We start from the raw sequence: 26,623 nt of genomic DNA, 5'->3' as shown, positions 1-26,623 counted from the left end.
AGCAAAAAAATTTGCACGCTTCAGTTGACGGTCAACGTTCGGAGTGGACTGCGACCCTCAAAGGAACCGCGCCGCTCCCGTGATCCCTCACTACCCCCCTCCCCCCCCCCGTGATTCATAGATCAAACAAATCACTCGAGACGCCGGTGTATGGCAGCCAAGACGCAGTTCGTGCGAATGCTTTCGCAAGAGGTCACGCGTTTGGCGCGCCGGTCCTTCGCCGACTACGCGGTCGGTCACGGGTGGCCATTGGAACGCTCGCGGAACCGAGTTCGATCTCTGGCCGCCGTCGCCCACACTCGAGTTGGCGACGGAGCAATGAGGCGACCGACCGGGTGGCTCGGAGGGCAGAGCGCCGAGCGGGCGCCTCCGAGAGCGTGGGTTCGAACCCGGGTCTTAGCCGCTGGGTTCTCAACTGTAAAACCGTCAACTATTTTTATTTGACCAGGTAAGGGCCCCACTGAGTTACGTGGCTCTTTTTCGAGAAGTGACCTGGCCACAAATGATAGCTCAACGAAGTGGCTTATCACGTGGAAATGTATAGCAGACAGATCCTCTAAACGCACGATGTTGATTCTTAATGTGGTGGGAAAAAACCGGAGGACCCGGAGGAAAATCCACACGACCACATGGAGAACACGCAAACTCCCAATATACAGCAGGTGTCGGGGTCGGGATCGAACCCACGACCTGTATACCAGGCGAGGTAGTTAACATCTCCTACCCACCGTGGCGCCCATAGCGAGTGGAAGGTCTCAGGGTGGTCACTCATCGCTGCACACGCACACACATAAAAAACCCCCGTGACATTCAATTTTGTTCGGCCAAATGCCAGCTCTTGAGAATTAACGACGGGTTGGCTGCAGCCATGCGGTGTGGATGAGAGGCCACCTTGAAGGGCTCACAGAGGTAGCTCTGTGATGTCCGCTTCCGCGGGCCGCTCCCCACCACCGAGGGTCGCACTGTTCTGCGAGAGACGAAGTGGAATTCGTCGTCTCGGCACCCCGATGAGACGATCGTGATGGGGCGTGGTGGCGGTGGGGGTGCAGCAGCGGCGTGAACCACCGATTGCACCTTCGCCTTTTACCTTTACACTCACTCAGAGTGGCGCCATCACTGCCCAGAATTCCCGGCTCCAGATCCCGCCCTGGTATCGGCGACATCTCCAGCTGCGACCAACCCAGTGTAGCCCCCGGGCATCCCCCGCCACGCCCCCACCCTACCCCTCCCCATCCCCCCATTTACCCCATCCCCCCGGCCCGGCTTGTAAAGAACAGCTGATGACCCGCGTCCAGGTCACAACGAGAACATTTTCTCTGAGGCTACGGGGTGATTGGAGGGGCGCGGGGAGGGCGGCGGGGGGGGTTATAGGCGCTCTTCATTCGTCACTATCTCACCATTGGCATCACGATCTGCGTCATCGATATCAGCTCACCATCATCATGATGAGCGTGATCATCTTCATCTCATCATCATATTCATTATAGCATCGTTATTGCTTGAATTTGCCCGATCTGGTCGCGTCTCGCAAGCTCAGCAGCGTTGAGCCCGGTTCCTTCTGTGATGGGAGACGCCCTGGGAATGGGGCGCGTGCTGCAGGCGTGGGCTGCGAGGCGGACCGGGAGATGGCAACGCAGCAATTTATTCTTGAATCCATCTGTGCGGGGCTTTCACTGATATCCGCTTGTACGGATGGCGGAGGGATTTCTCCGGGTTTTTTTTGGCGTCGTCAATGGAATTGGCCAAGGGATCCCTGGTGTGGCAGGACCCTCCTGAAAAGGAGTCTTGAGACTCGTTTAAGCCTTCCCTGGGTAAATAAGCGCATCAGCAACAACAACAACAAAAATATTAACTACGTGCTGTATTTCAGGCCAAAGGTCCTCGCCATGCTCTGAGCAAATCCACGATTTCTTAGCGCAGTGGGTCAGCAACCTAAGTAAGGAGAAGAGTCTCGAATTCGTTAGCAATAAAAAACACAACTCCGTATTTCGAGAAGCCGCGATGAACCCAATGAACGCGAGGAGGTTTTGGTCCTCAGTGGAGAACGTCACGATGGGGTCCTTGAAGAGCCGCCGCAACCTGCGGGCTACGGAGCCGCAGGTTGCCGAGCCCTGGTCCAGCGAGCGGACAGAGGAGGTGCGGTCGTCAGCCTGGCACGCCGCTCACCGCCGCTCACCGCCGCTCACTGCCGGTGCATTCGACGCCAGTGGCACCCGCGCCGAGGCCCGCATCTGCCCAGGGCTGAGTTTATAAAAAAAAGACGCTGAATCGGCGGGAGATGCTGCTGGTGGCGGCGCTCATCATGGGGAGCTCCACGTCGCCGGCTCTGTCCGGCCGAGCCAGAGGATGGCTTCCCCTCGTCTCCTCAACCTTCTTCCTAGGGACACCTCCCTCTCCCTTCCTGCCATCCCTCTCCTTCCCTCTCTCCCTGGGATCCCCCCCTTCAATCCTATCCCAGGCCCCCCCCCCCCCTCGCTGCTTATCCCCTCCTGGCAGCTCAAAATCCTCCCGGGGCCACCCCCTCCCTCTCTAGGGTACCTCTCCCTCCTCTCCCTCCCCAGAGTCTCACATCCCCTTCCGTGGGCTCATCCCCCCTCTTTCTCCCTGAGCCCCTCGCCTCTACCCCCTTCCTGGGGTCCCTCTCCCTCCCTGCCCCCCTCTCCCTCCCTGGGGTCCCCCTCCCTCCCTGGGGTCCCCCACCCCACCCCTTGTTTTCCGGGGCCCCCACCTCTCTCCGACGCCGCTCCTGGCATCTCCTTCCCTAGGGTCCCAGCAGTGCTGTGCCTGATGGAGATGAATATATATTCCAGTGTGTGTCGTCAGTGTGTGTAGTAGTGTGATTAGTGTGCGTCTTGGGTGTGTTTGTGTGTGCGTGCGTGCCAGTATGTGTGAGAAGTGTGTGTGTTTGTGCATGCATGTTTGGATATGTCGGTGTGTGTGTGTGTGCGAGTTGCTTTGATGTGTGTTGGTGAGGCTTTGCGTATGGTAAGGGTATTAGTTTGTGTTAGTGAGTGCCTTCATGTGTATATGTTAGTGTGTATACGGATGAAATGTGGCTTACACATGTAAATTATATTTATATATTAGTACGTTTGTTTATCTGTGTGTATATATTAAGATGTGCATGTTAGTCTGTGTGTCGGTAGTGTGGCAGTTAGCGCCCCGAGTTCGATTCCCGCTCACGACCAATAATAGTCGCGAATATTCGAACCGGTCCTTTGCGTCCCCTAGGTAGCGTGAACGAGTATCTTGTGCGATGTGTAAAACGTCGGTAGGAGGGAGACAAAGGCGACCGAGCGTGGTGTTGGCCACCCACCCTCTCGTGTGCTGCGCCAGCCTGCATAGGTGCTCGCTAACAGCACTTGCCTCAACAGCCTGTTACAGGCGACATGGGGGACCTTTGTCTTTAGCTGTGTGTGTGTTGTCGTGTCGCATAGAGATTAATGAGTCCTGCCTGGTTCCGTTCCACTCAGCTCCGCTGACAACATTCCAGAGCCACACTCCTCCAACCACTCTCACTCCTCCTACCACTCTCACTCCTCCTACCACTCTCACTCCTCCTACCACTCTCACTCCCCCAACCACTCTCACTCCCCCACCCACTCTCGCTCCCCCAACCACTCTCACTCCTCCTACCACTCTCACTCCTCCTACCACTCTCACTCCTCCTACCACTCTCACTCCCCCAACCACTCTCACTCCCCCAACCACTCTCGCTCCCCCAACCACTCTCGCTCCTCCAACCACTCTCACTCCTCCTACCACTCTCACTCCTCCTACCACTCTCACTCCTCCTACCACTCTCACTCCCCAAACCACTGTCACTCCCCAAACCACTCTCACTCCTCCTACCACTCTCACTCCTCCTACCACTCTCACTCCCCAAACCACTCTCACTCCCCCAACCACTCTCACTCCCCCAACCACTCTCACTCCCCAAACCACTCTCACTCCCCCAACCACTCTCGCTCCCCCAACCACTCTCACTCCTCCTACCACTCTCACTCCTCCTACCACTCTCACTCCCCCAACCACTCTCACTCCCCCAACCACTCTCGCTCCCCCAACCACTCTCGCTCCCCCAACCACTCTCACTCCTCCTACCACTCTCACTCCCCCTACCACTCTCGCTCCTCCTACCACTCTCACTCCCCCAACCACTCTCGCTCCCCCAACCACTCTCGCTCCTCCAACCACTCTCACTCCTCCTACCACTCTCACTCCTCCTACCACTCTCACTCCTCCTACCACTCTCACTCCCCAAACCACTGTCACTCCCCAAACCACTCTCACTCCTCCTACCACTCTCACTCCTCCTACCACTCTCACTCCCCAAACCACTCTCACTCCCCCAACCACTCTCACTCCCCCAACCACTCTCACTCCCCAAACCACTCTCACTCCCCCTACCACTCTCACTCCCCCTACCACTCTCGCTCCTCCTACCACTCTCACTCCTCCTACCGCTCTCACTCCCCAAACCACCCTACCACTCTCACTCCCCCAACCACTCTCACTCCTCCTACCACTCTCACTCCCCCAACCACTCTCACTCCTCCTACCACTCTCACTCCCCCAACCACTCTCACTCCTCCTACCACTCTCACTCCCCCAACCACTCTCACTCCTCCTACCACTCTCACTCCTCCTACCACTCTCACTCCTCCTACCACTCTCACTCCTCCTACCACTCTCACTCCCCAAACCACTCTCACTCCCCCTACCACTCTCACTCCCCCTACCATTCTCACTCCCCCTACCACTCTCGCTCCTCCTACCACTCTCACTCCTCCTACCGCTCTCACTCCCCAAACCACCCTACCACTCTCACTCCCCCAACCACTCTCACTCCTCCTACCACTCTCACTCCCCCAACCACTCTCACTCCTCCTACCACTCTCACTCCCCCAACCACTCTCACTCCTCCTACCACTCTCACTCCCCCAACCACTCTCACTCCTCCTACCACTCTCACTCCCCCAACCACTCTCACTCCTCCTACCACTCTCACTCCTCCTACCACTCTCACTCCTCCTACCACTCTCACTCCCCAAACCACTCTCACTCCCCCTACCACTCTCACTCCCCCTACCACTCTCACTCCCCCTACCACTCTCGCTCCCCAAACCACTCTCCACCACCACCACCACCCTGGTAACTCCGCTGTTAACCTCAGTGTTAACTTCGCTGTTCACTCCAGTGTTAACTTTTCTGTTAACCTCAGTGTTAAGTTCATGTATGTGTGTGTGGGGAGCGGTGGTGTAGCGGCTAGCGCGCTGCACTACGAACTCGGCGACCATGGCTCACGGTCGACACCAGTGACGATTATCTGAACCGGTCCCGGGCCTCCCGTAAGTCGACTCAGCCTAAAATCAGTACCTGCTGTGGTGTGTAAACATCGCCACGCCGGAGGCAAAGGGGGCCGGACGTAGTGCTGGCCACCGACCCCCTCGTGTGCTGTGCCGGCCTTCATAGCGGAACACGAACAACACTTGCCCCAATAGTCCGTTAAAGGCTATACGGGGGGGGGGGGGTCTTTGTCTTTGTTTGTGTTTCCCAGTGGCAAGTATCTGACCCGGTCGTGGCCGGGCGTGGCACTGGTCACACCACCCCCTCGTGCGCCGTACCAGCGGCCTTCAGAGGTGTCCGCGAACGACACTTGCTTCGAAAGCCTGTGTCGAGGGGTGTGTATTTTGGTGTGTGTGAGTGTATAAGTGGGTGTGTGTGTGAGTGTATAAGTGTGTGTGTGTGTGTTTGTCTTAAGGGGTGTGTGTGTGTTCTATGCCCCTGAGAATGAGTAAAGTGCCGACCAAAGATGACCTTCCCATTGAACTCGTAGAGGAAAGGAGCGACGTTTGTGTGCAGGCTGCATTGTACGCCACCATTATAACTGCCTAGACCTCTGGACGGGTTCCACATAATTGGACGAATGTCTTCCTTGTTGGTGTGCCTCCCTCCTTTTGTAGGAAAGTGGGACCGCACTGATTGTAACGCTCACCGGGGTAGCTCTCCCCCTCGGCGTGCTGGGAAAGGTCAAGGCTTGCGTGGTGGATCATGCTAAGTTGTATTGAGGGATTGTTCAACATCAAAGATAATCGAAGATTAATTAACGAGGTAGTCGATGATTACTCGGTGCGGTCTTGGCAGGCCCGCGGAGGAGAAGCTCGCGGAGAAGCACAGGGTGGCTGTGGCGGAGCGGTAGCACGGCGGTTAGCGTACTGTGCTATTATTAATGGACCCAAGCCACCTGAGTTCGATTCCCGACCGCAGTGCCGACTAAGTGATTTCTCGGAACCATTCCTACCTCTCCCCCTCTCCCCCTCTACCCCCCGCCACCACTCCTTCATCAACCGACCGGAATGGCGAAGTATGGACAAATAACCTCGGTGTCCTGTGGTGGGGGTGGGGAGAGGGCCTTCATCCAACAGCGAACTGACAATGGGCTGAAAATGGAAACTATTATTAAAGGTCATCTTAGCGAGCCAGAGTCAGGATGGAAGCCTAGGAAATCGTAGTGTGCGCCTCTCTGTGAGGTTGAAATGGCATTCATCCCGTTTTGTGCCACCAAGATCATTCGATGTCGTGAGGATGTGAAGCGTTTTGTGCTGCTGTTTTTTTTTCATTTTGTGATGCCAGCAGTGGATGGACGGAGAGATTCAACAACTCCAAAATTGTTACAGTTAAAGCGATTTCCTGGTCGTGTCAGCATCGAAGCTTTGATTCTTCTTCTATTTACAGCCTTGCAGAGGCTGTGGTGGAAATTCCACAATCCTATGGTGGTGGGGGGGGGGGGGGGGGGTGAGCCTATCCATTAGACTAAACAGCTGTTGATTTGGCCCCACACAGACAGAGTGGTACGCATTTTAACCACCGCAGAGGGATGATGGCCTGAGAGGCTTAGTGTTCCACAAACACATCCTCCGCACAGAATCCTGTTGAGCTGTGTTCACTTATCTGAAAAGAGTAGTGAGAACAGTCGTTCAATTTCAAAACATATAAACTTGCTATGAAATATGTAGACTTTAGTTGATATTCGTGCATTACCTGTTTCCCTGTACAAGACCAATGATTACGGAAAAAAACTTGTCCTCGCTGGTCAACATCGGGGCAGTTCCCCAGCAGTGGTCTAAGCAAGCCTCTCTGTGCATCGTGAGAAAACCGAAGGTTGAACGCGCTCCAGAGGGAGTATGGCTCGTGTTGAGACAGTGCAGCTGATGGAGACACACTCACAGAAGGCAGTGTGGTCGATGGGATATGCGAATCAAATACTTGTATATATTTATTTTCGAATCAGAGTCAGAAGTTTCTTTCCCACTGAATGAAGCCCATTTAGCTCAGCAGCTCTTTGTTCAAGGGCGACTCGGCGTGCAGACAAAGCATCAAAGCATTACTTGATTTTGTAGATAACCTACACACTGAGCCGTCCCTAGGGGTACACGACAAATCGGGGCCATCGCCCTGGGCTCCGCACCTTAGGGGGAGGAGGCGCGCTTCGACGTCACGGTGTCAGATATGTAATGACGACTAGACTTCTCTTGAGGTGGAATTGTATTGAAGACACGTTGACACTTGACGTCAGGCGGAGACCCCCACTGCAACAGCCCCGAGTGTCCCGCGCATCTCCCCCTTATACACCGACACGAGGCCACGCCCCCCTTTTAGATCATTCTCGCTGACTCTGCACGCTCGCTCCACCGGCAGACTCCACCACCCTCTTCCGACGCCTGACCACGCTCCCCTTCTCGAACATTCCCGTAGCCGCCGGTCCCTTCGCACTCACAACTGACACCCCCTGTCATTACCTCCCGAGGCCACTCGTGCATTCGCACCGCATGCAGGCTCGATTGTCATTACAGATGTAATGCTTGAGGTTTACTCTGATGGCGTGGGGGGGGGAGGGGCACGTGGTGTGATTTTACCCCGGGGCCCCGCATCCGCTCTTTATGGACGGCTCTGCCTGCACCGAAAGTAAACCACCACGACTTTGCTTAACGATCTGTTAAACTCTTGATGTTCATTCATTTTCGGTTGTGCCTTTAAAAGTTTCACTTAAACAGTCTGAGAAATCCGGCCCTAGAAAGACTGCGCATCCTCGTTTTCAGTGCCAATCGCTTTGCGCGAATCGAGGACCTCAAAGTAATATTGAGTAAGAGTTGAAAAGTACTCGGGATTCGTAATCAATCACATCTAATTGCAAACATAAAACAAACATTACATTTCATCGCTGCCCATGTTGAACACACGATCGAGGATAAGAACATCCTGTACCTCCTTACAAGGTCGTAAATATTTACCAATGACCTGTGGCCACATTTTCGTACGTGGGAGATTTTTTTTACATGAAATAAAAAAAAGTTTAAGGACGGTAGGAAAATGTTGAAATAATGAGAAGGGCTGAATGGACGTGGCCGAGTCGATACTAATGCAGGTCTGATCGCGACGACACACAGGCAGTGTATGAGAAACTTCAAATATAAAATCTAATTTTAAGCGAGATGCCAGCTCATTCTAGATGGGGTCCCCCCACCCTTTGGAACTAAATTTAATCTTCATTTTTCAAAAGTATTTTGAAGTTTCTCTAAACACGGGGGGGCGGGGGATGAGGGGGGGTTCTAAACTTGGCACGAGGTGTCCGCTGATGGTCCTCAACCACGAGGCCCCTTCTCCGGGACGAATAGGCGGTGGGGTGGGGTGAGACAGTCAGTCCGGCGCATGGACTGATACCATCCGTCATCAGTCTTCAACGTCTGTAAATGACAACAAAACCAATCACGAAACGGAAATTAGTTGCGGGCCGTAACACAGCGAGATATAACGGGTCGCGCGTTTGTGCATTGCAATGCGCATCTTTTGCGCGCTGTTAAAACGCCCAAACGTGTCTATGTCTGTCTCCTACAGCGAATGTGTAGGGAATTTTAATAGGACCCTACACCCACTGCTTCGTTAAAGCTCATCATGTCCGAACGATACCATCAATAGGCCAGGGCTCTGGGTTATCATTAAGGAGCTTCGCGATGATGGGCAGGGCCGCGGGTAACGCTATGTGGCCGGGAGCCTGAGCCATTCCCTATTCACATTGCGGTGCGACAGGGATGGCCTCTGGCCCCTACACTATGGAGCATCTTATTGAACCATGTATTTGTTTGTAGCTTTAGAATCCTTCTATGGAATTTATATCTGGTACAGATACAATGTAAGGCTGATCGATGCCTAAGTGGAGTCACGGTGAGCGTGAATGTGTGCATATATTCTGGTGCGTGTATGTGTTGGTGCACACGTTTGTGGAGCGGTGGTGCAGCGGTTAGCGCACTACGCTACGATCCCGGCGACCCGAGTTCGATTGCTGCTCACGGCCAACACCGGTGACGATTATTTGCACCGGTGCTGGGCCTCCCCTAGATCGAGTCAGCCTCAAATGAGAACCTGGTGCGACGTACAATCATCGCTACTCGGGAGGCAAAGGCGGCCGGGCGTGGTGGTGCCGACCGCCCCACCCTCTCGTGCGCCACAGTGCCGGCCTCCATAGGTGCTCACCAACAGCACTCGCCCCAACAGTCTGTTAAAAGGCTGTACGGAGGATCCTTGTCTTTATTTGTACGCATGGATATGCAGTTATCTATACGTGGTGAGAAGGAACTGTTTGGGCACACGTGTAGGATGGACGGCAGCAAAAAAATGTAAAGTGGTGCTGTTCGTAAAAATGGAAGGAACCGGGAAGAGAGGAAGACCTTTCTAGATTTGAATTTTTCGTGACTGCAAGGATCCATACTCTTTGGTTATTTCGGTAAAGTCACGGAGGTGAAAAATAAAAAATAGAAAATATAAAAATATAAACAAAAATTCTTTTACTTATTTTTATTTTTCACCTACGTGACTTTACCGAAATAACCAAAGAGTAGAGGAAGACCTCGCAGAGAATGGCTTCTTGACAACGACGTTCGAGATTGGTGACAGAGAGATGTGGCACTCGTTGAGCACATTGGCACAAGACAGAGGAAAGTAGATCACAAATAACGCCACGTGCAGTGGACACCTACGGGATCGTGATGATGATGATGATCCGTGTACGGTCGTGTGTGTGCATTGATGTGTGTTCGTGTGTGTGCCGGTGAACGTGTTGATGTAGGTGTGTGTGTTAGTGAGAGTTTTTTGAGTGAATGTTTGAGTGTTCGAGAATGATTTGTGCGAGTGATGGTGAGTGTTGGTGTGCGCTCGTGAGTGGGTTAGAGTGTGCGTGTTTGTTGATGCGTGCTGGTGAGTGTAGGTGTGTGTTGGTGAATGTAAGCGTGTGTGTTGGTGAGTGAGTTTGTGTTTGGTGAGCTGGTGGTGAGGTTGGTGGTAAGCTCGTAGTGAGATGGTTGTGCGCTGATGGTAGATTTTGGGGCAAGGGTGAGATCGATGGTGAGGTGGGAGTGAGTTTCCTGGTGAGGTGACGGTGAGTGAGCCCGAGTCTCTGGTTCTGCTTTGGGCGGTGACACGGCCCAGCGGGTAGCGCGTTCTCACGTTGTTGCAGAGTCTTGTGGTTAGAATCCGGCAGTCCGCCCTGGTTATCACCACGAGTATGCTAACCGTAGGCTACTGCAGTCCTAGGCATCTGCTGCAAGTACAAACGAGTTGTCCATTGTGTGCGGGCGTCACGGTCCAAACGTGCCAGGTGTACAACACACGCAAATTATTCCATAGATTGAAATGACAGAGACAAAGATCCCCCGTATAGCCTTAACAGCGTGTTGGGGAAAGTGCTGTTAGCGAGCATTTATGAAGGCCGGAACGGTACACGAGGGGGTGGGTGGCCAGCATCACGCCCGACCGCCTTTGTCTCCCCAGTGGCGATGTTTACACACCGTACCAGGTACTCATTTGAGGCTGAGTCGACCTAGGAGATGCCCAGGACCGGTTCAGATAATCGCCACCGATGTTGGCCGCGAGCGGGAATCGAACTCGGTTCGCCAGGTTCGTACCACAGCGCCACGCTAACCGCTGCACCACCGCTCCCCTAACAATTTGCAATCGCGCACGTAGCAGCGAGCATCCCTGATCACTCGGCGCTGTGAGGACGGAACGAGTACAAAATGTACCGGACTGTATTGCCATCACCTTCATCAGCACCACCGCCGCCGCTATTACGGTATCCAGCAAAGCCACGCTTCACACGGTCACACAGCTGTCTCTGTGTGTGTGCACAGACGGGCGCGGGAATCCCAGAGTCAACAACCTCGACACGGCAACTCAATAATGGCATCTCGCTGCGCACGCCCGAGTGGGAGCGAGGGGATGGGAGGGGGAATGCGGGGGATTTGTGTGTGTGTGTCGAGGGGTGGGGGGTGATGAAGGCTGAGTTCCTCCCGTGCAGCTTGGCGCAGTTCATTAATTAGACACGGCGCATACAATGTGCGTGACGTATGCTCTCGTGAACTATTAAAAACTATATTAAACGATGTTTTGTTAATTTACAAGGTTAGGGCCACTGAGCTACGCGGCTCTTTTTCAGAAGCGACCTCGCCACAAATGAAAGTCCAGGCAAGTGGCTCATAATAATGCGGAAATTTGTAGCAGCCAAAAAAACGCTCTCAACGCGTGTCGATTTTAAAATGTGGAGGGGAAAACCCGGAGGACCCGGAGAGAAAAAAATCCACGCGACCACAGGGAGAGAGACACCGCAAACTCCAAATATACAGCAGCAAGCGTCAGGGTCGCGCTTCGAACCCACAGACTTCATGAGTAGCAGGCGAGGTAGTTCGCATCTCGCCACCGCGGCACCCGAGCAGATAAGCTGCTGTGCCTGCTGTGAGTGCGTTGGCAGTGACGCACAAACACAACGGCAGCGAACAACACAGCCCAACGCATCCGTCGATCATGTTAAAGGCGGCGCACGCTTTCACGCGACCGGCAATACGATTCGTCATTGATATGCGTTTGTTTGGGTCGGATCGCCGCGCGAATAACAATGTTGCGTCGTCAAAGCCTCCTCCACCCGACAACGGCCAATTGGTAACATTATTTCATGGGACCTCCCTTGCCAGTATCAAAAAATAAGAATAGGTGTTACCCTTTCTGGCAATAAAACAGGTGTGTTAAGATGTAAAAAAAAACACCAAACAGAAACCCGAACGAATGTCTGCATTAACCGGACATGGATAGTTAACGTCGAATTCGTTAACGCGGTTATTGCAGACATGATTCCTTGCAAAGGGTTTCAGTTTGGTGTTTTAACATCTTAACACCTGTTTTATTGCCAGAAAGGGTAACACCTATTATTATAGTCAAGTTTTTTGTGTGTGTGTGGAATATTTGCTGGTTTATTCCAGGCTGTTTCTGTTACGCGTTGTCGCTTTAAGAAGATGTTCTGTGTTAAAATTGTGTTTGTTACGGCTGCACCCGACTTGAGAGCCGCATGGCTCACAGGGCTCTACCTAATACATGAAACTTGAAACTTGGCCAACGGGGCAGCAACTCAACCGACTCCTCCGCACGAGACACGGGGGGGAGGGGGGGCGGGCGGAGGTGGGGGAGGGGGTGGTGGTGGGGGGGAGGTGGGGGGGTAGTGGGTTGGGGGGAGGTGGGGGGGCGGTGGTGGGGGGGGAGGTGGGGGGGTGGAAGATGAGGGATGTGGATCTCCCCCCCCCTCCCCCGCGAGAGTCCTCCCAGAGCGTGGAACGCATGGAGCCCCCCCCCCTCCCCGCACCGCAGACTTCTTGCGAGCGGGCGGGCGGGCGCTGCCATCCACCCCCCTCCGCTCGGCGCCTCGGAGAGCCGCCGCCGAAGTGGACCGCCGCTCAGCTCTCAAACGCGTCCCACTGTCCGCTTCTCCCGGTCGCGAGAAACGAAGTCCGTTGAGGAGCAACCGCGTGCGGTGTGAGAGAGAGAGAGAGCGGTGCACGCGCGTGCGCGCGCTTTACAGCACGTGTAACGTGCCGTAACGGACGGGCGTTCCGTGTGCTTTTGAAGAAGGGCAATTGCCCGTAACGTCGCCTGTGATATGTATAGTGTTGCTTTTAAGGCCACACATATAGTAGTGGTATTGACGAACGTGTCGAGTGTGTTTTATTTATTTTCACCCTCCATAGTTATCAGTGAATGAGTCAATTGGCCAACGAGTGGATGAGTTACCGAGTTATTAAGTGATCAGGTTCATGGGTACATTAGTGAACGCGGTTACTGAGCACAGTAGGCCCAACGGCCAAAGATGTCAAGCGGCCCAGCAGCAAACAGCACTCGTGTCAAAGTTGGACTCGATGGGAGGGTGTAGCGCATTTCCTAAATGTGGGGAGCGATAGTGTAGCGGTTAGCGCGCTGCGCTATGAATCTAGCAGATAATCGAACAACGCGAACATCCTCCTGCAGAGGAACAACAACAACAACAGCAGCAGGGGAACGAGGTGACGACGACATCGGAGGAGACGTGGCTAGATCGCATCAGAACGTTGCCTGGAGCATCCAGAAGCAGTGTGGCCGGGGCCAGAGTCGGGCACGGCTGCAAGTTGGCCACGAGTCGAGCTGCCGGTGGGCACTGGTGCCAGCAGTCGCCCGGGCGTGGCGCCAAAAAGTCAGATTCTGAGAAACTGGCGAATTTACTTCCAGATGAAAATGGGTATGCATCGGCGAACGTGTGGCCGATGTTTCGAGTTAATTGGTCGTCGATTGAATGAGTTAAATAATTCAGTGGTGAATGAGTTGGTTATCGAGTCATTGGGTGCAGGAGTGCATTGTTTTGTTTAATGATGGGGATTGGTAATCGCTGAACGGGTTCGCGAGTAGAGGAGTGAATGAGTTGAGTTAATTAGCCACTGAGTTAATGAGTGGAAGGGTTAACGAGCAGCTGAGTGGCTCGCAGTGACTGGATGTTTGTGAGTGTGAGAGTGTTTCGCTTACAGCACTTGTGACTGCAGTCTGTTTGGGCTATGCGGGCGATCTTTGTGTATGTCAGTGGGAAGTGTTGGCGTAGTGGTCAGCGCACTGCGCTACGATTCTAGCGACCCAATTGCAATCCTCACAGCCAACATCGGTGACGATTATCCGAATCGGTCCTGGACCACTGCCGCTAAGTCTACTCGGCCTGAAATGAGTACCTGCTGCGGTGTATAAATATTGATACGGGGGAGACAAAGGCGGCCGGGCGTGGTGCTGGCCACCCACCTACCCGTGTGCCGTGCCGGCCTACATAGGTGATTGCTACACAGCACTTGCCCCAACAGTCTGTTGGAGACTATATGAGGGATCTTTGTCTTTGTCGTCTAGAAATAAAAAAACACCGCCCGCCTCATCGTGGTCTCAGACGGTAACCCCGCATGCTGTGTGCGAGCAGCCCCTCTGGGGGTCAAGGGTGACGTTAGTTGGACGATTGCCCCCATTGTGCACTCACAGTCGCCACAGCGGCCAATCGGGGCTCTGATCTGGCGTTAGAGAGGCTGGTAACCCCCTCTCCAGCCTCGTGCTTAATTACCAAAGAGGACACAAGGTGGAATGAATGCAAGCAGGCGCCGGAGACCCCCGAGCGAACGGATGTCTATGACGTGCCTTGCCACATAAACTATATGGCAGCGCCGAGGGACTGCATCCCCATTATCGGGGATTCCTCCAGAAACAACAGGCAAATCACTGCGGTCGACCACGTGGAGATGTCCAATTGTTCGCTCGAAGGAGAGGCTGCCATTCCTCTGTCAGGAGCTAGTCCGGTATTGGCACTGCCTGGACCTCTGGAATAAGGGAGGTGCAGTCTCTTATTGAAGGGTAGGCAGTCCTCTATTCAAGGGAGGATGACATCAAACAACAGGGAGCAACTGTTATTATGAATACAATGTATTAAGGGGTGCATGCGAGTCTGGTGATTAGTTGTGGGAAGCGATGAGTCCCAGGCTATCGTGGGCTCGCCTCTCCATCACCAGGAGGAGAGAAATAGTGGTGGTAATTGTCTACGTGTCCACCAATGATAATAACAGCTTTGGAAGGATTCTGGCAAGGCTGATAAGGCAGATGCTTTCTATAACCTGTCATAGCTGTTGGCTGAAATGGCCCTTCGGATATGGAGTCATTTTATTAGCTGACTTGAATACCTGAGTGGGTCTTGACTCGTACTCGAGCGGGAATAATTGGACAGCATGAACCAGATCAGCTCAATAATGATAGTAAGAAGGTGATAGATTTATGTACAGCCCATGGGCTTGTGATCACCAACACGCTGTTCCGCCATTGATGCGGCATTCATGCGTCCACACAACATCTTAAATGCACGCCAGGTCCACGAAAGAACATCTTCTGGATAATAAATTGGCAAAACAAAGAATGCAAGCCCATATCATTGACACCTGGCCCTTCGGTGGAACTGATCTTCCAACTGAATACCGGCTTGCCATCTGCACGATGTGCCTGCCAGTTTTTGATAGGGGTGCTGGAAATCCACATAAGGACCCAATCCAAACCCACAATGGCAAGTTCTAGGTTCGCTGATGGAAGTTGAAATATGTTCCACGCTATCCACCCCCTTGTGAGTGCTGGATGGCATGCTGTCCGTGCCAGGGAGGTGAAGAGGGCGATCTAGAGGGTGCCTCCCAACTTGTGGCCCGAGGTTTGGCGGTTTGCGTTGCAATCCGCGCTTCGTGACATCCAGGCCCTTAGTCGTAACCTCGTTTAAAGGGGGTGCCCGAACACACACACACAAAACTCCCCGCACAGTTAAAGTTAAACAAACTTGAAACAAATGGTGAGACACTAAGCAGAGCGAGCAACGGTGCGATCTGCGTGCTTTTAATGCGGTCTCTGCTCGGCCTCTCGTCCACTTGGGTGTACCGGGAAAGGCTGACCCGATGGAAAACCGCCGCCGCTGTTCAATATTCTGCCACGATTTTTCGACTTGGTTAAAAATTTAGAAGGGGACTGGGTGGGTGGGCCTTTAGAAGCGGGGGGGGGGGGCTCACCCCCCTAACCTCCTCGCCTAGCCCGGCTCAATGCTACGGCGTTGATATCAATTCATCTACCTGGATGAGATGACGGAGTTGTGGCCAATTGGAGAGGATTCCCTGGTGGCTTCCATTCATTGGGAATGGAGAGAGCACTTATTGTGAGCCTGGATTGTGTTCATGAGCTCACGGTCCCCCTGAGAGATCTGGACGCAATCCCATCGTCGGTGAGTTCCTCCGGCAGGCGCTGCTGCGTTGTCTTGGGTCACGCAGCCAGCATGCTCAGCCACCGCATGGCCAAGCGGCTTTTGTTTGGCCGGATAGAGAGGGGGCTAAAGGAGCGTGGCACGGGCTAAATGTGAGATGGGCTCATGCGGTGCAGGAGGGTATGGAGCTGAGTGGACTTGCCGATGACCGGTACCAGCGGTGTCAAGATCGGTCTCTGTGGAGGAGGCTGGGTCAGTCCCGTGACTTCCTGCCTGCAGAGAGCCTTCGACACTTCAACCTGGCCCCAAAGGTGCACCTAGCTTGGCACGAGCGCCGCGGTGACGCCACCGGCACTGAGTGGCGAACGGCTGTTGTTGTCTGTGTATGTGTGCGTATGTACCTGTGTGTATGCGTGTGCGGGGTGTCGGAAACTCTAATATTTATTCGCTCCTGTGTTTGATGTCATTAGCGGGGCTAGCGGCGCTCAGGAGCGCGCTACTCCGGCGTTCATTAGCGGTGATGGGAGGCGACACGGTGAGCGGGGAGAGAGCGAGGGGAGAGTGGAGTGTGTGGGGAGAGAGCAGTGGTAGAGAGGGGAGAGGGTGGAGAGTGTGGACTGGGTAGGGGAGCGGAGCTGAGAGGACATCGTAGTTTTAGGTCGACTCGGCCTTAATTGAGTGCGGTGTGTAAACGTCGCGACTAGGGAGACAAAGGCGGCCGGGCGTGGTGCTGGCCACCCACCCTCTCGTGCACCGTGTCGTCCTTCATAGGTGCTCGCTAACAGCACTTGCCCCTACAGTCTGTTAAGGCTATACGGGGGGGGATCTTTGTCTTTGCTTATGTGGTGGGGAGAGTGGAGAGAGGGGAGAAAGTGAGGGAGCGTGGGAGAGAGGAGGAGGGAGGGGGGAGAAAGAGGGGAGTGTAGAGAGTGTCTGAGGAGCCAGAGGAGAGAGTGAGGTAGGGAAGGGTGTGGGGGGGAGTGTGTAGAGAGGGGGGGGCAGTGTGGGGAGAGGGGGACCCTTGTGTTTGTGGAGTCACGAGCGCTCGTGTTGATGGGGTGGAGTGTTGAAGAGGTGGGGCTCTGTTTGATTGAGAGTGGGCTGAAGGGAGGGGGGGAGATGGGTGTAGATTGAGAGTGGGGGAAGGGGGGGATTGGAGAGAGGGGAGGGGGGTGATTGAGAGGTTTATGAGAATCCGCGAGGATGAACGTGGCGACAGCAGCTCCACTGGGACCAACGGACATAAAGACAAAGGTCCTCCGTTTGCAATTTACAGACTGTTGGGGCAAGTGCTGTTAGCGAGTAACACCTACGAAGGCCGGCACGGTGCACGATGGGGTGGGTGACCCAGCCGTGATGGTTACAAAACCGCACCGGGAACTCATTTAAAGCTGAGTCGACCTAGAGGAGGCCTCGATCGGTTCAAATATTCGTCATCGATGTTGAACTCTGACCCGCCGGGATCGTAGTGCAGTTTCGCTAACCGCTGCGCGACCGCTCCCATTGTGCCTGCCCCAATCTGGGATTCCGCGTCAAACTTTGTTGAAGTGGGTCCGCTGAGACTCGGGGTGATGGGGGGGGGGCAGAGGGGGGAGGGGAGCAGGGGGACCAAACGGGGGGGGGGGGGTAATGGGACCTCAGGGGATAGTGGGGGCTCTGGGTGTAGGGGTGTCAGGGGTCGCTGTACGAGCAGGGAGACCCCTTTTTATTTTCTGAAATCTCCTAGAGATCCTCATCAGCAGCAGCATCATATTCAGCAACGTGACCTTCATTATCACCAGAAGCATTATGAGCATTATCAGTCATCCTCAGTTCATCTCATCTCTTGATTGGTGCTTCAGTATTAACCACCATCTGATTGTCCTACCACCACACCTGCCCGTCTTGGCCTGTGATCAGTTTGCTGTGCTCTACAATCAACTTGTCATCAAGTGATGAGACGAAGATAAGCTTCATCTCATCACATGATTGGCACGGCTGGATTACCACCTGCACGTTCCGGCTCATGACCATCCCGCTTCGGCCTGCACCCAGCTTGCCCGAGCTGAAGCTCAGCCTATTTCATCGCCAAGTTGATGTGGCAGCACTACTAGTATTACTGCTTGTCCAACTAGCCACTGCACCGGCCATCTCGGCCCGTGTCCTGCTCACCGTGGGGTTTTGCCCAGTCCATCCTGGTGAAGTTCAGTTTGTCTCATCATCTGGGCTTCTGGTGTTTGACCAACACCTCGGGAGGCATGCATCTGGTTTAGGCACAGCAACTCAAGCAAATAGCGGTGCACGCCCTTTCACCATGTATACTTCAGTGTCTGAAGTCTTGCCTCTCTCGTGACTTATGGGCTACTCAGTTCACTTTCCCCTGACGATTTTCGGGTGGACTGGTGGACGAAGGAGGCGTGTAGGGCGGTTGAAATCTGGGAGCCAGTGAGGATTGATGGTTGCAATTCATCGTCTACTCATAAGATCTCGCTGGATTCACGTCCGCATTGGACCCTCAGATCCAGATTCCCAGATGCCATTCCCCATACGCCTCGGGTTATAATAAATATACCTCACCAACTTTCCACTGAGCTGCAAAATAGAGGCGTCAGTGTTAAGAAGGAGCACTGCACTGAAGTTTATGGTTATGAACTCCAGGTCGGTCGTGCAATGCGCCCCTTTAGTAGGTGACACGATTGCTATGGGCTGTGCCCACCGAGCTTTTATTAATAAAAGCTGGCATCGACCTGGAGTCGACCAACCTCCGGTTGATTTAGTCTCAGATGGATATTCAATATCGCATATTCCTAAACCAGGTAAAAAGAGAGGTGACAAGGTGGTGTTGATCTTTCAGACTGGTCTCATCTGTGCTGTGTCCTGGTCCCAAAGTTGGATCGTTTGAATACAGGATCGTGCGTTGTGCCCTGCATGAGAATCAGAGCCTGTATTTCACCACTTGATTATAGACCACCTGTCTCAGCTGTCTGATGTGATTTTGCCCTTGTTCTTGGAATTCCCTCGCACAATTGTGCCGGGAGATTTCAACACATGGACGACGCGTCTGATAGCTTGGCTACAGACCTTTCGAATACCATGGATTCTATGGGAGTTACTCAGTTCATTCAGGGCCCAACCCATGATCACGGCCACATTATCGACAATGTATTCGCCTAGGGGGTCTCAGTTGGGGCCATTCAAATTTTGTTCACACTGTGGACTGAACACATGGTGATTAATGCTGAGATCAAGGGTCTCCCCACCATTCTCTGACAGTCTGGGGGACTTCAGGGAGGTTGGGTTTGGCCCAAAAGACACATGACCCCTTCTGGATTTCACGACGCCTTGTCGGCCCATATTTCCTCTTACTGTGATAGTAGTACCATCAGTGGGAGGGTTGGTGAGTACGTTTCAGTGCTCCGATCTGCTTTAAATGACCTTGCTCCTCACCGCCGTCTTCATGCTCAAGTTACCACGAGCACCACCCCCCCCCCCCGCCCCCCCCCCCCGGTATTCCAGAGACCTCAGGGGCCTCAAAGTACAACTTAGGAAAATGGAACGACGCTAGTGCAGATCTCAGCTCGATGATGATCGAGCTGAGCCTGTCAACGGGCTGACACACACGGGGGGCTATCTTTATGGCGAAGAAAAAGTCCGTTGCCACGAGGATTGACTCTGCAAGGAACCGCCCTGTTGAGCAGGATGGTCAACGGTTTGATTCACCCAGACTGAGCGTGCATAAAGGTTGCTCCTTCTGAAGAGCGCTGCAACGATTTCCATAAATTCTTTGCTAATAGGATCGATCGCATTACAGAAGGTATCTGCCCAGCAATTAGTACTGATCCTAGCTTGGACCCAAGGGCTCCTCTCGTCTTTGAGGATTTTTTTTACCGGTCCTGCCTGCAAACCTCATCCAGACTACTGCGCGGATGAAATGGACCACGTGTGATTTAGATCCTTGTCCATCTTGGCTTCTTAAGAGGCCTTTGAGCCGGTGGTTCCAATGGTGACCGAATTGGTCAATTCTTCCATTTCAGAAGGAGTCTCCCTGTGACCGCTGAAAAGTGGTTTAGTGCGACCACTCCTAAATTAAACGGGACTGGATGTTGATATCCTCGCTAACTATCGCCCGATCTACAATCTTCCCTTTGTAGGGAAGATTATAGACAGGCTTCAGGACCCATCGTGGAACTGAGTCCGCCTTGGTTTGCGTGACAGACGATGTCCTCACGGCGATGGGCCAGGGATACAGCCCTGGCTATGTGGGACCTGTCAGTGGCCTTTGATACAATCGATCGTGGGGGTTTATTTTAGCTCCTACGGGACCTGGCAGGAATCGGAGGTACCGCCTCGCAGTGGATTGGATCTTTTCTGCAGGGCAGGGACCCAGCAAATGGCTTTGGGTCCCCACGTGTCCCTTTCCGGACCCTCCCCTTAGGGTATCCCTCAGTCTTATCTCCCCTTTTATTCAATGTCTATGTTAGGCCGCTGGGAGCTGTCATCCGGAGGCACGGGTTAAAGTGCCACCAGCACGCCGATGAAACGCTCAGATATGTGTCTCCTTCTCAGGTGACCCAGATGCAGATCTCGCCTGCGCAACAGACTGCCTGGCAGAGGTCGCTGCACGGATGCATGACAACTGGCTACGGCTGAATCCTGACAAGACGGAGCTGATGATTGTAGGGTCAGAGAATGAGGATGGGGCAGGGGGAGCTTGAGCCTCCGTGAATTAATGGAGGACGCCCTCTTCCTGTAAGGGGTGGTGCACAAGCTAGGTGTGCCGTTCGATCGTAGCTGTTTATTTATCACCTAAGAGTGCTCCTAGGGCTGAGCCCCCTCTTATCCGCTGGCGATCTCAAAACACCGCTTCACGCCTCTGTGTCAACGCTCCTGGATTGCAGAAATGCTTTTGTGTGCCGTGCGGCCTCGTGGATCGGTTCGGAAATTGCAGCCGGTGCAGAATGCGGCTGCCCGCACGCTTTCGACGTCGCTAGCCATTTCGAACGCGTAGAAAACCAATCCTCCCGCGATCAGCACTGGCTACCAGTCTGCCATCGCGTACAATTAATTTAGCTGTAAGGACTTACAAAGCTCAGTACCCGTAGTCCCGTCTGGTCCCCCAGACGTCGAGTAGACACATACCTTGCGCCTCTCAGGCCAGGCTCTGCTAGCTCAACCTAGAAGTGTTCATTCTAGGCTGGGTCTGTAAGTGGTCGTAGAGGCCTTTTCGAGTGTGGCGTCCAAGATGTGGAACCCTTCCACCGGGCCCTAAGATTGGTTCCGAGCACAGAAACAGCTCAGGAGAACTCTGCAAGACTCAATTTTTGTTTTCCTTTTAGCTTTTCCTTGAGTGTGTCCTCTCATTTTGATATTTGTATTCGTGTGTTTTGATGATATTTAGGTAGGACTACATTCGTTTAATTTATACCGTAAAGAATTGCGATGCCCTCTTCAGTGGGGACGAGTTCTTCTTTAAAAAGACATTAAAATGAAGCATAATTGGAGGCGATGTTATACTCATCAGCAAGATCATCGTAATCATCGGCAGCAGCAGAAGTATCATTCGCATCAGTAGCAGCAACAGCATAATCAGCAGGATTACCTTGATAATTATCAGCGGCATTATCAGCAACATAATCTGCAGCAGAGCAGTGTGTTTCCTCAAGGGTTCTTGAAGGCTGCGATCGATAGCAGCTGCTGTTAAACCGGGATATACCGCCCTGCATTCCACACAGTGCACCCTGCACTACCCACACACTGCACCCTGCACTACCCACACACTGCACCCTGCACCACCCACACTCTGCACCCTGCACTACCCACACACTGCACCCTGCACCACCCACACACTGCACCCTGCACTACCCACACAGTGCACCCTGCACTACCCACACACTGCACCCTGCACTACCCACACACTGCACCCTGCACTACCCACACACTGCACCCTGCACTACCCACACACTGCACTACCCACACAGTGCACCCTGCACTACCCACACACTGCACCCTGCACCACCCACACACTGCACCCTGCACTACCCACACAGTGCACCCTGCACTGCCCACACACTGCACCCTGCACCACCCACACACTGCACCCTGCACTACCCACACACTGCACCCTGCACTACCCACACACTGCACCCTGCACTACCCACACACTGCACCCTGCACTACCCACACACTGCACCCTGCACCACCCACACAGTGCGGTGTCTGTGTGTCTCACAGTGTGGTGTCTGTGTGTCACACAGTGTGGTGACTGTGTGTCACAGTGCGGTGTCTGTGTGTCTCACAGTGTGGTGTCTGTGTGTCACACAGTATGGTGTCTGTGTGTCACACAGTGTGGTGTCTGTGTGTCACAGTGCGGTGTCTGTGTGTCTCAGTGCGGTGTCTGTGTGTCACACAGTGCGGTGTCTGTGTGTCTCAGTGCGGTGTCTGTGTGTCTCAGTGCAGTGTCAGTGTGTCCCACAGTGTGGTGTCTGTGTGTCTCAGTGCGGTGTCTGTGTGTCTCACAGTGCGGTGTCCGTGTGTCCCACGGTGCGGTGTCTGTGTGTCTCAGTGCGGTGTCTGTGTGTCACACAGTGCGGTGTCTGTGTGTCTCAGTGCGGTGTCTGTGTGTCCCACAGTGTGGTGTCTGTGTGTCACAGTGCGGTGTCTGTGTGTCTCACAGTGCGGTGTCTGTGTGTCACACAGTGCGGTGTCTGTGTGTCTCACAGTGCGGTGTCTGTGTGTCACACAGTGCGGTGTCTGTGTGTCTCACAGTGCGGTGTCTGTGTGTCACAGTGTGGTGTCTGTGTCTCACAGTGCGGTGTCTGTGTGTCACACAGTACGGTGTCTGTGTGTCTCAGTGCAGTGTCTGTGTGTCCCACAGTGCGGTGTCTGTGTGTCTCAGTGCAGTGTCTGTGTGTCCCACAGTGCGGTGTCTGTGTGTCTCAGTGCGGTGTCTGTGTGTTCCACAGTGTGGTGTCTGTGTGTCACACAGTGCGGTGTCTGTGTGTCTCACAGTGCGGTGTCTGTGTGTCACACAGTGCGGTGTCTGTGTCTCACAGTGCGGTGTCTGTGTGTCACAGTGTGGTGTCTGTGTGTCTCACAGTGCAGTGTCTGTGTGTCACACAGTGCGGTGTCTGTGTGTCTCAGTGCGGTGTCTGTGTGTCTCAGTGCGGTGTCTGTGTGTCTCAGTGCGGTGTCTGTGTGTCACACAGTGCGGTGTCTGTGTGTCCCACAATGTGGTGTCTGTGTGTCACAGTGCGGTGTCTGTGTGTCTCACAGTGCGGTGTCTGTGTGTCACACAGTGCGGTGTCTGTGTGTCACACAGTGCGGTGTCTGTGTGTCACACAGTACGGTGTCTGTGTGTGTCACACAGTGCGGTGTCTGTGTGTGTCACACAGTGCGGTGTCTGTGTGTCTCAGTGCGGTGTCTGTGTGTCTCAGTGCGGTGTCTGTGTGTCACACAGTGCAGTGTCTGTGTGTCCCACGGTGCGGTGTCTGTGTGTCTGACAATGCGGTTACTATGTGTCTCAGTGCGGTGTCTGTGTGTCTCACAGTGCGGTGTCTGTGTGTCCCACAGTGTGGTTCGGCCGGGCGTACCGCTTCTGCTCAGCCGATGGGACGTGGCTCCACATGGACGGATCCAACGAGACGTGGAGGAACGTGAGCGAGTGTGAGGACCGCACCAACCAGGTACTCACCACGAGCACCGCCACCACGGCAGAGCGTGCGCCACGTGCAGGGTGTGCGGTGCGCGTGTGTTGTCTCAGGAGGTGCGGAACGGTGGCGGTGGTGGTGGCTCCCATACCACCGCCGTCGAAGTTGAACATCAGTGGGGGGTAACAGGCGAGGCGAGTGCCTTCTGCCCCAGGCGCTGGCTAAAGTGGCCCGTCGGGATCGAGTCATCTCACCGGGTGACTTTAATGCCCCCGAGTGGGTCATGATGCAAGCATTGAAGAGTGGCAGGAGGCTGCAAGACTTCCGTGCAGCCCGTGGGCTTGTAATGGCACGCTGTGATGGCATCGGCACGTCCACAACAAATCGATGCACGCCGGGTCCCGGCAAGAGCATCTGCTGGACTATGTAGCGACAGAACAGAGGATTGCGGGCCCATGTCCTGTTGCCCTTCCCCGCGCACCTCCGATTAGCACGGTTGGCTACGTACGGCGCGAAAGAAGCTCAACATACATACGTCAGGACCTACTTGTGGACCTGATCTGTAAAATTGACCATCGGCTTGTCATTTATAAAATGCGACTGCCATTCTTCCACCACAGTGGTGGGCGTCCACCTTAGGATCTCTTAATTAACACCCACAATAGTCCGGTATCGGATAGCTGATCAAAGTTGCAAGCGAGAATTTGATTATTGCTTGCAGCAGCAGTCGGCATCATCACCCCCCCCCCTCCTCTCTGATGCCAAAAGGAAATGGGCGAGGTTTAAGACTGTGGCTCATGCAGCTGCTGTGGCTGCATTGGGTTCGCGGTACAGACCTCCCCAGAGAACTTGGCTGATGGAGGAAATGTTCCAATTATATCACGATGTAACACGATTTTTGGTCCTGGGTAATAAGTGTTATTTTCTAATTGCTTATGCCTCAAAAGTATAGAAAATGTCTATTATTGTTCCCCACAAACTTTGCTTTTGTGACCAGGACTTTACGTGAAGGAATGACACTAATGCACACCACGTTTTCTCGTTGGAAATAGGTACATTTCAAAATATCAATGTCCTGGTCACAAAAGCAAAGTTTGTGGGAAATACTAGCCCTTTTCTGTACTTATGAGACATAAGCAATTAGGAAATAACACTTACTACCCAGGAACAAAACACATTTTTTGTTACACTGTTATTAATGGAGTGGATTATTAACCTTGCTTTTGTGTCCTGGTCACAAAAGCAAAGTTTGTGGGGAATAATAACAGCCATTTTCTGTACTTTTGAGGCATAAACAATTCGGAAATAGCACTTACTACCCAGGAATAAAAAAACAATTTATTTTTTGTTACACAGCGAATTATCTGAGTGAAAGCGACAGATCCCTTCCCACTGTCTTCCATATCCCACCCCGCAGCTTTGGTGCTGGTCACATCCCCTCCTCGTGTGCAGTGCCGGCCTTCAAAGGTGGTCGCTAACACAACACTTGCCCCAACAGGCCGTGCAGGCTATGGGGGGATTTTTGTCTTTGTGTTATGTGTGTGCTGTGTGTGTGCTGTGTGTGTGCTGTGTGTGTGTGCTGTGTGTGCTGTGTGTGTGGTGTGTGCTGTGTGTGTGTGCTGTGTGTGTGTGCTGTGTGTGTGTGCTGTGTGTGCGGTACAAGGGGGTCAATGTGGATCCTTGACTTGGCTCAGCGGTGGCGCGTTCGCAGCTCGTCACGGAGCTTCGCGGTCCGACTCGAGCGGCCACGCTGGTTAATACCGCGGTAGTGTAACACCGCAATAGTACCGCGTGCCGTCCGCTTCACAGTGGACGCGAGAGATCCCGTGACATCATGCACAAGAGTAGTGCCGTTGTGTGGCGGCGTCACGGTCCATGCACATTTGCAAAAATGACCCAGGAATGACTCCATTGGGGTGCTCCGTAACCGATCATCGCCGCCATCGGTGAAAACTTGGCAGGACCCTCCTGAAAGAGAGTCATGATACTCGGTGAGGCTTTCCTAGGTAAACAGGTGCAAGGATCTTTCGTGACTGCAGGAATTCATATTCTTTGGGTCTTTCGGTAAAGTCACCCAAACAATATGTGTAACGATAATAATGTGTGTGGGTGATATGTGTCGTGTGATGTAAGCCTCGTGTATGTGGTGGTGTGTTGCTACATGTGGGTGTCTGTGTGTGTGTGTGCGGGGAGCGGTGGAGTAGCAGTTCGCGCGCTGCGCTCTGAACCCGGCGACCCGGGTTCGATTCCCGCTCACGGCCAACACCAGTGACGATTATCTGAACCGGTCCTGGGCCTCCCCTACGTCGACTCAGCCTCAAATGAGTACCTGCTGTGGTGTGTTAACATCTCCACTGGGGGAGACAAATACCACCCACTCCCTCGTGTGCCCTGCCCACCTTTGTAGGTGCTCACGGACAGCACTTGCCCCACCGGCTTGTTATGGCTACACGAGGGATCTTTGTTTTTGTTTTGGGAATTCGCCAGTCACGTCAGTCAGTTAACCCGTAACACCAGGGCCTGCCCCGCCCGCGAGCCCTCCACACTTTACATGGCCTCAAAGTGCACATAGCCTGGCACGAGTCACCGCGGTGACGCCGACTGCCATCGCTGTACGCTACATGGACGTGTGGTGTGCGCTCTGGGCACATTGTGCGTGCACGCGTGTGGCACGTGGTGCGTGGTACGCGGTGTTCGTGTGTGTGCGTGCACACGTGTGGCACGTGGTGCATGGTACGCGGTGTTTGTGTGTGTGCGTGCATGCGCGAGTGTAAATTTCACTGACACACGTAGGCCCTTGTTAATCAAGATGCTGTAAATTCGACGCGGCACTGGGCACTGGTCCCGTTTCTCTCCGGCTTATGCTCGTTTTTGTTCTTTTTTCCACCAAACTCCT

The 26,623-nt window shown here is 53.7% G+C and overlaps 1 protein-coding gene across 1 annotated transcript in view; it reads left to right on the top strand.

The window, feature by feature from the left end:
* Positions 1 to 26,623, top strand: part of LOC116943261 (glucagon-like peptide 1 receptor) — a 71,738-nt gene that overhangs the window by 5,409 nt on the left and 39,706 nt on the right. Inside the window, exon 4 of the mRNA XM_032955969.2 lies at positions 23,651 to 23,763. Within this exon, the coding sequence (XP_032811860.1) occupies positions 23,651 to 23,763 (113 nt within the window). The remainder of the gene's footprint in view (positions 1 to 23,650; positions 23,764 to 26,623) is intronic.

The sequence above is a fragment of the Petromyzon marinus genome, chromosome 17, assembly GCF_048934315.1.
Source record: "Petromyzon marinus isolate PM22_M1 ecotype Great Lakes invasive population chromosome 17, UKy_Petmar_22M1.pri1.0, whole genome shotgun sequence".
In the NCBI taxonomy this organism is placed as follows: Eukaryota; Metazoa; Chordata; class Hyperoartia; order Petromyzontiformes; family Petromyzontidae; genus Petromyzon; species Petromyzon marinus.
This window is presented reverse-complemented; position numbering and strand designations above follow the sequence as displayed.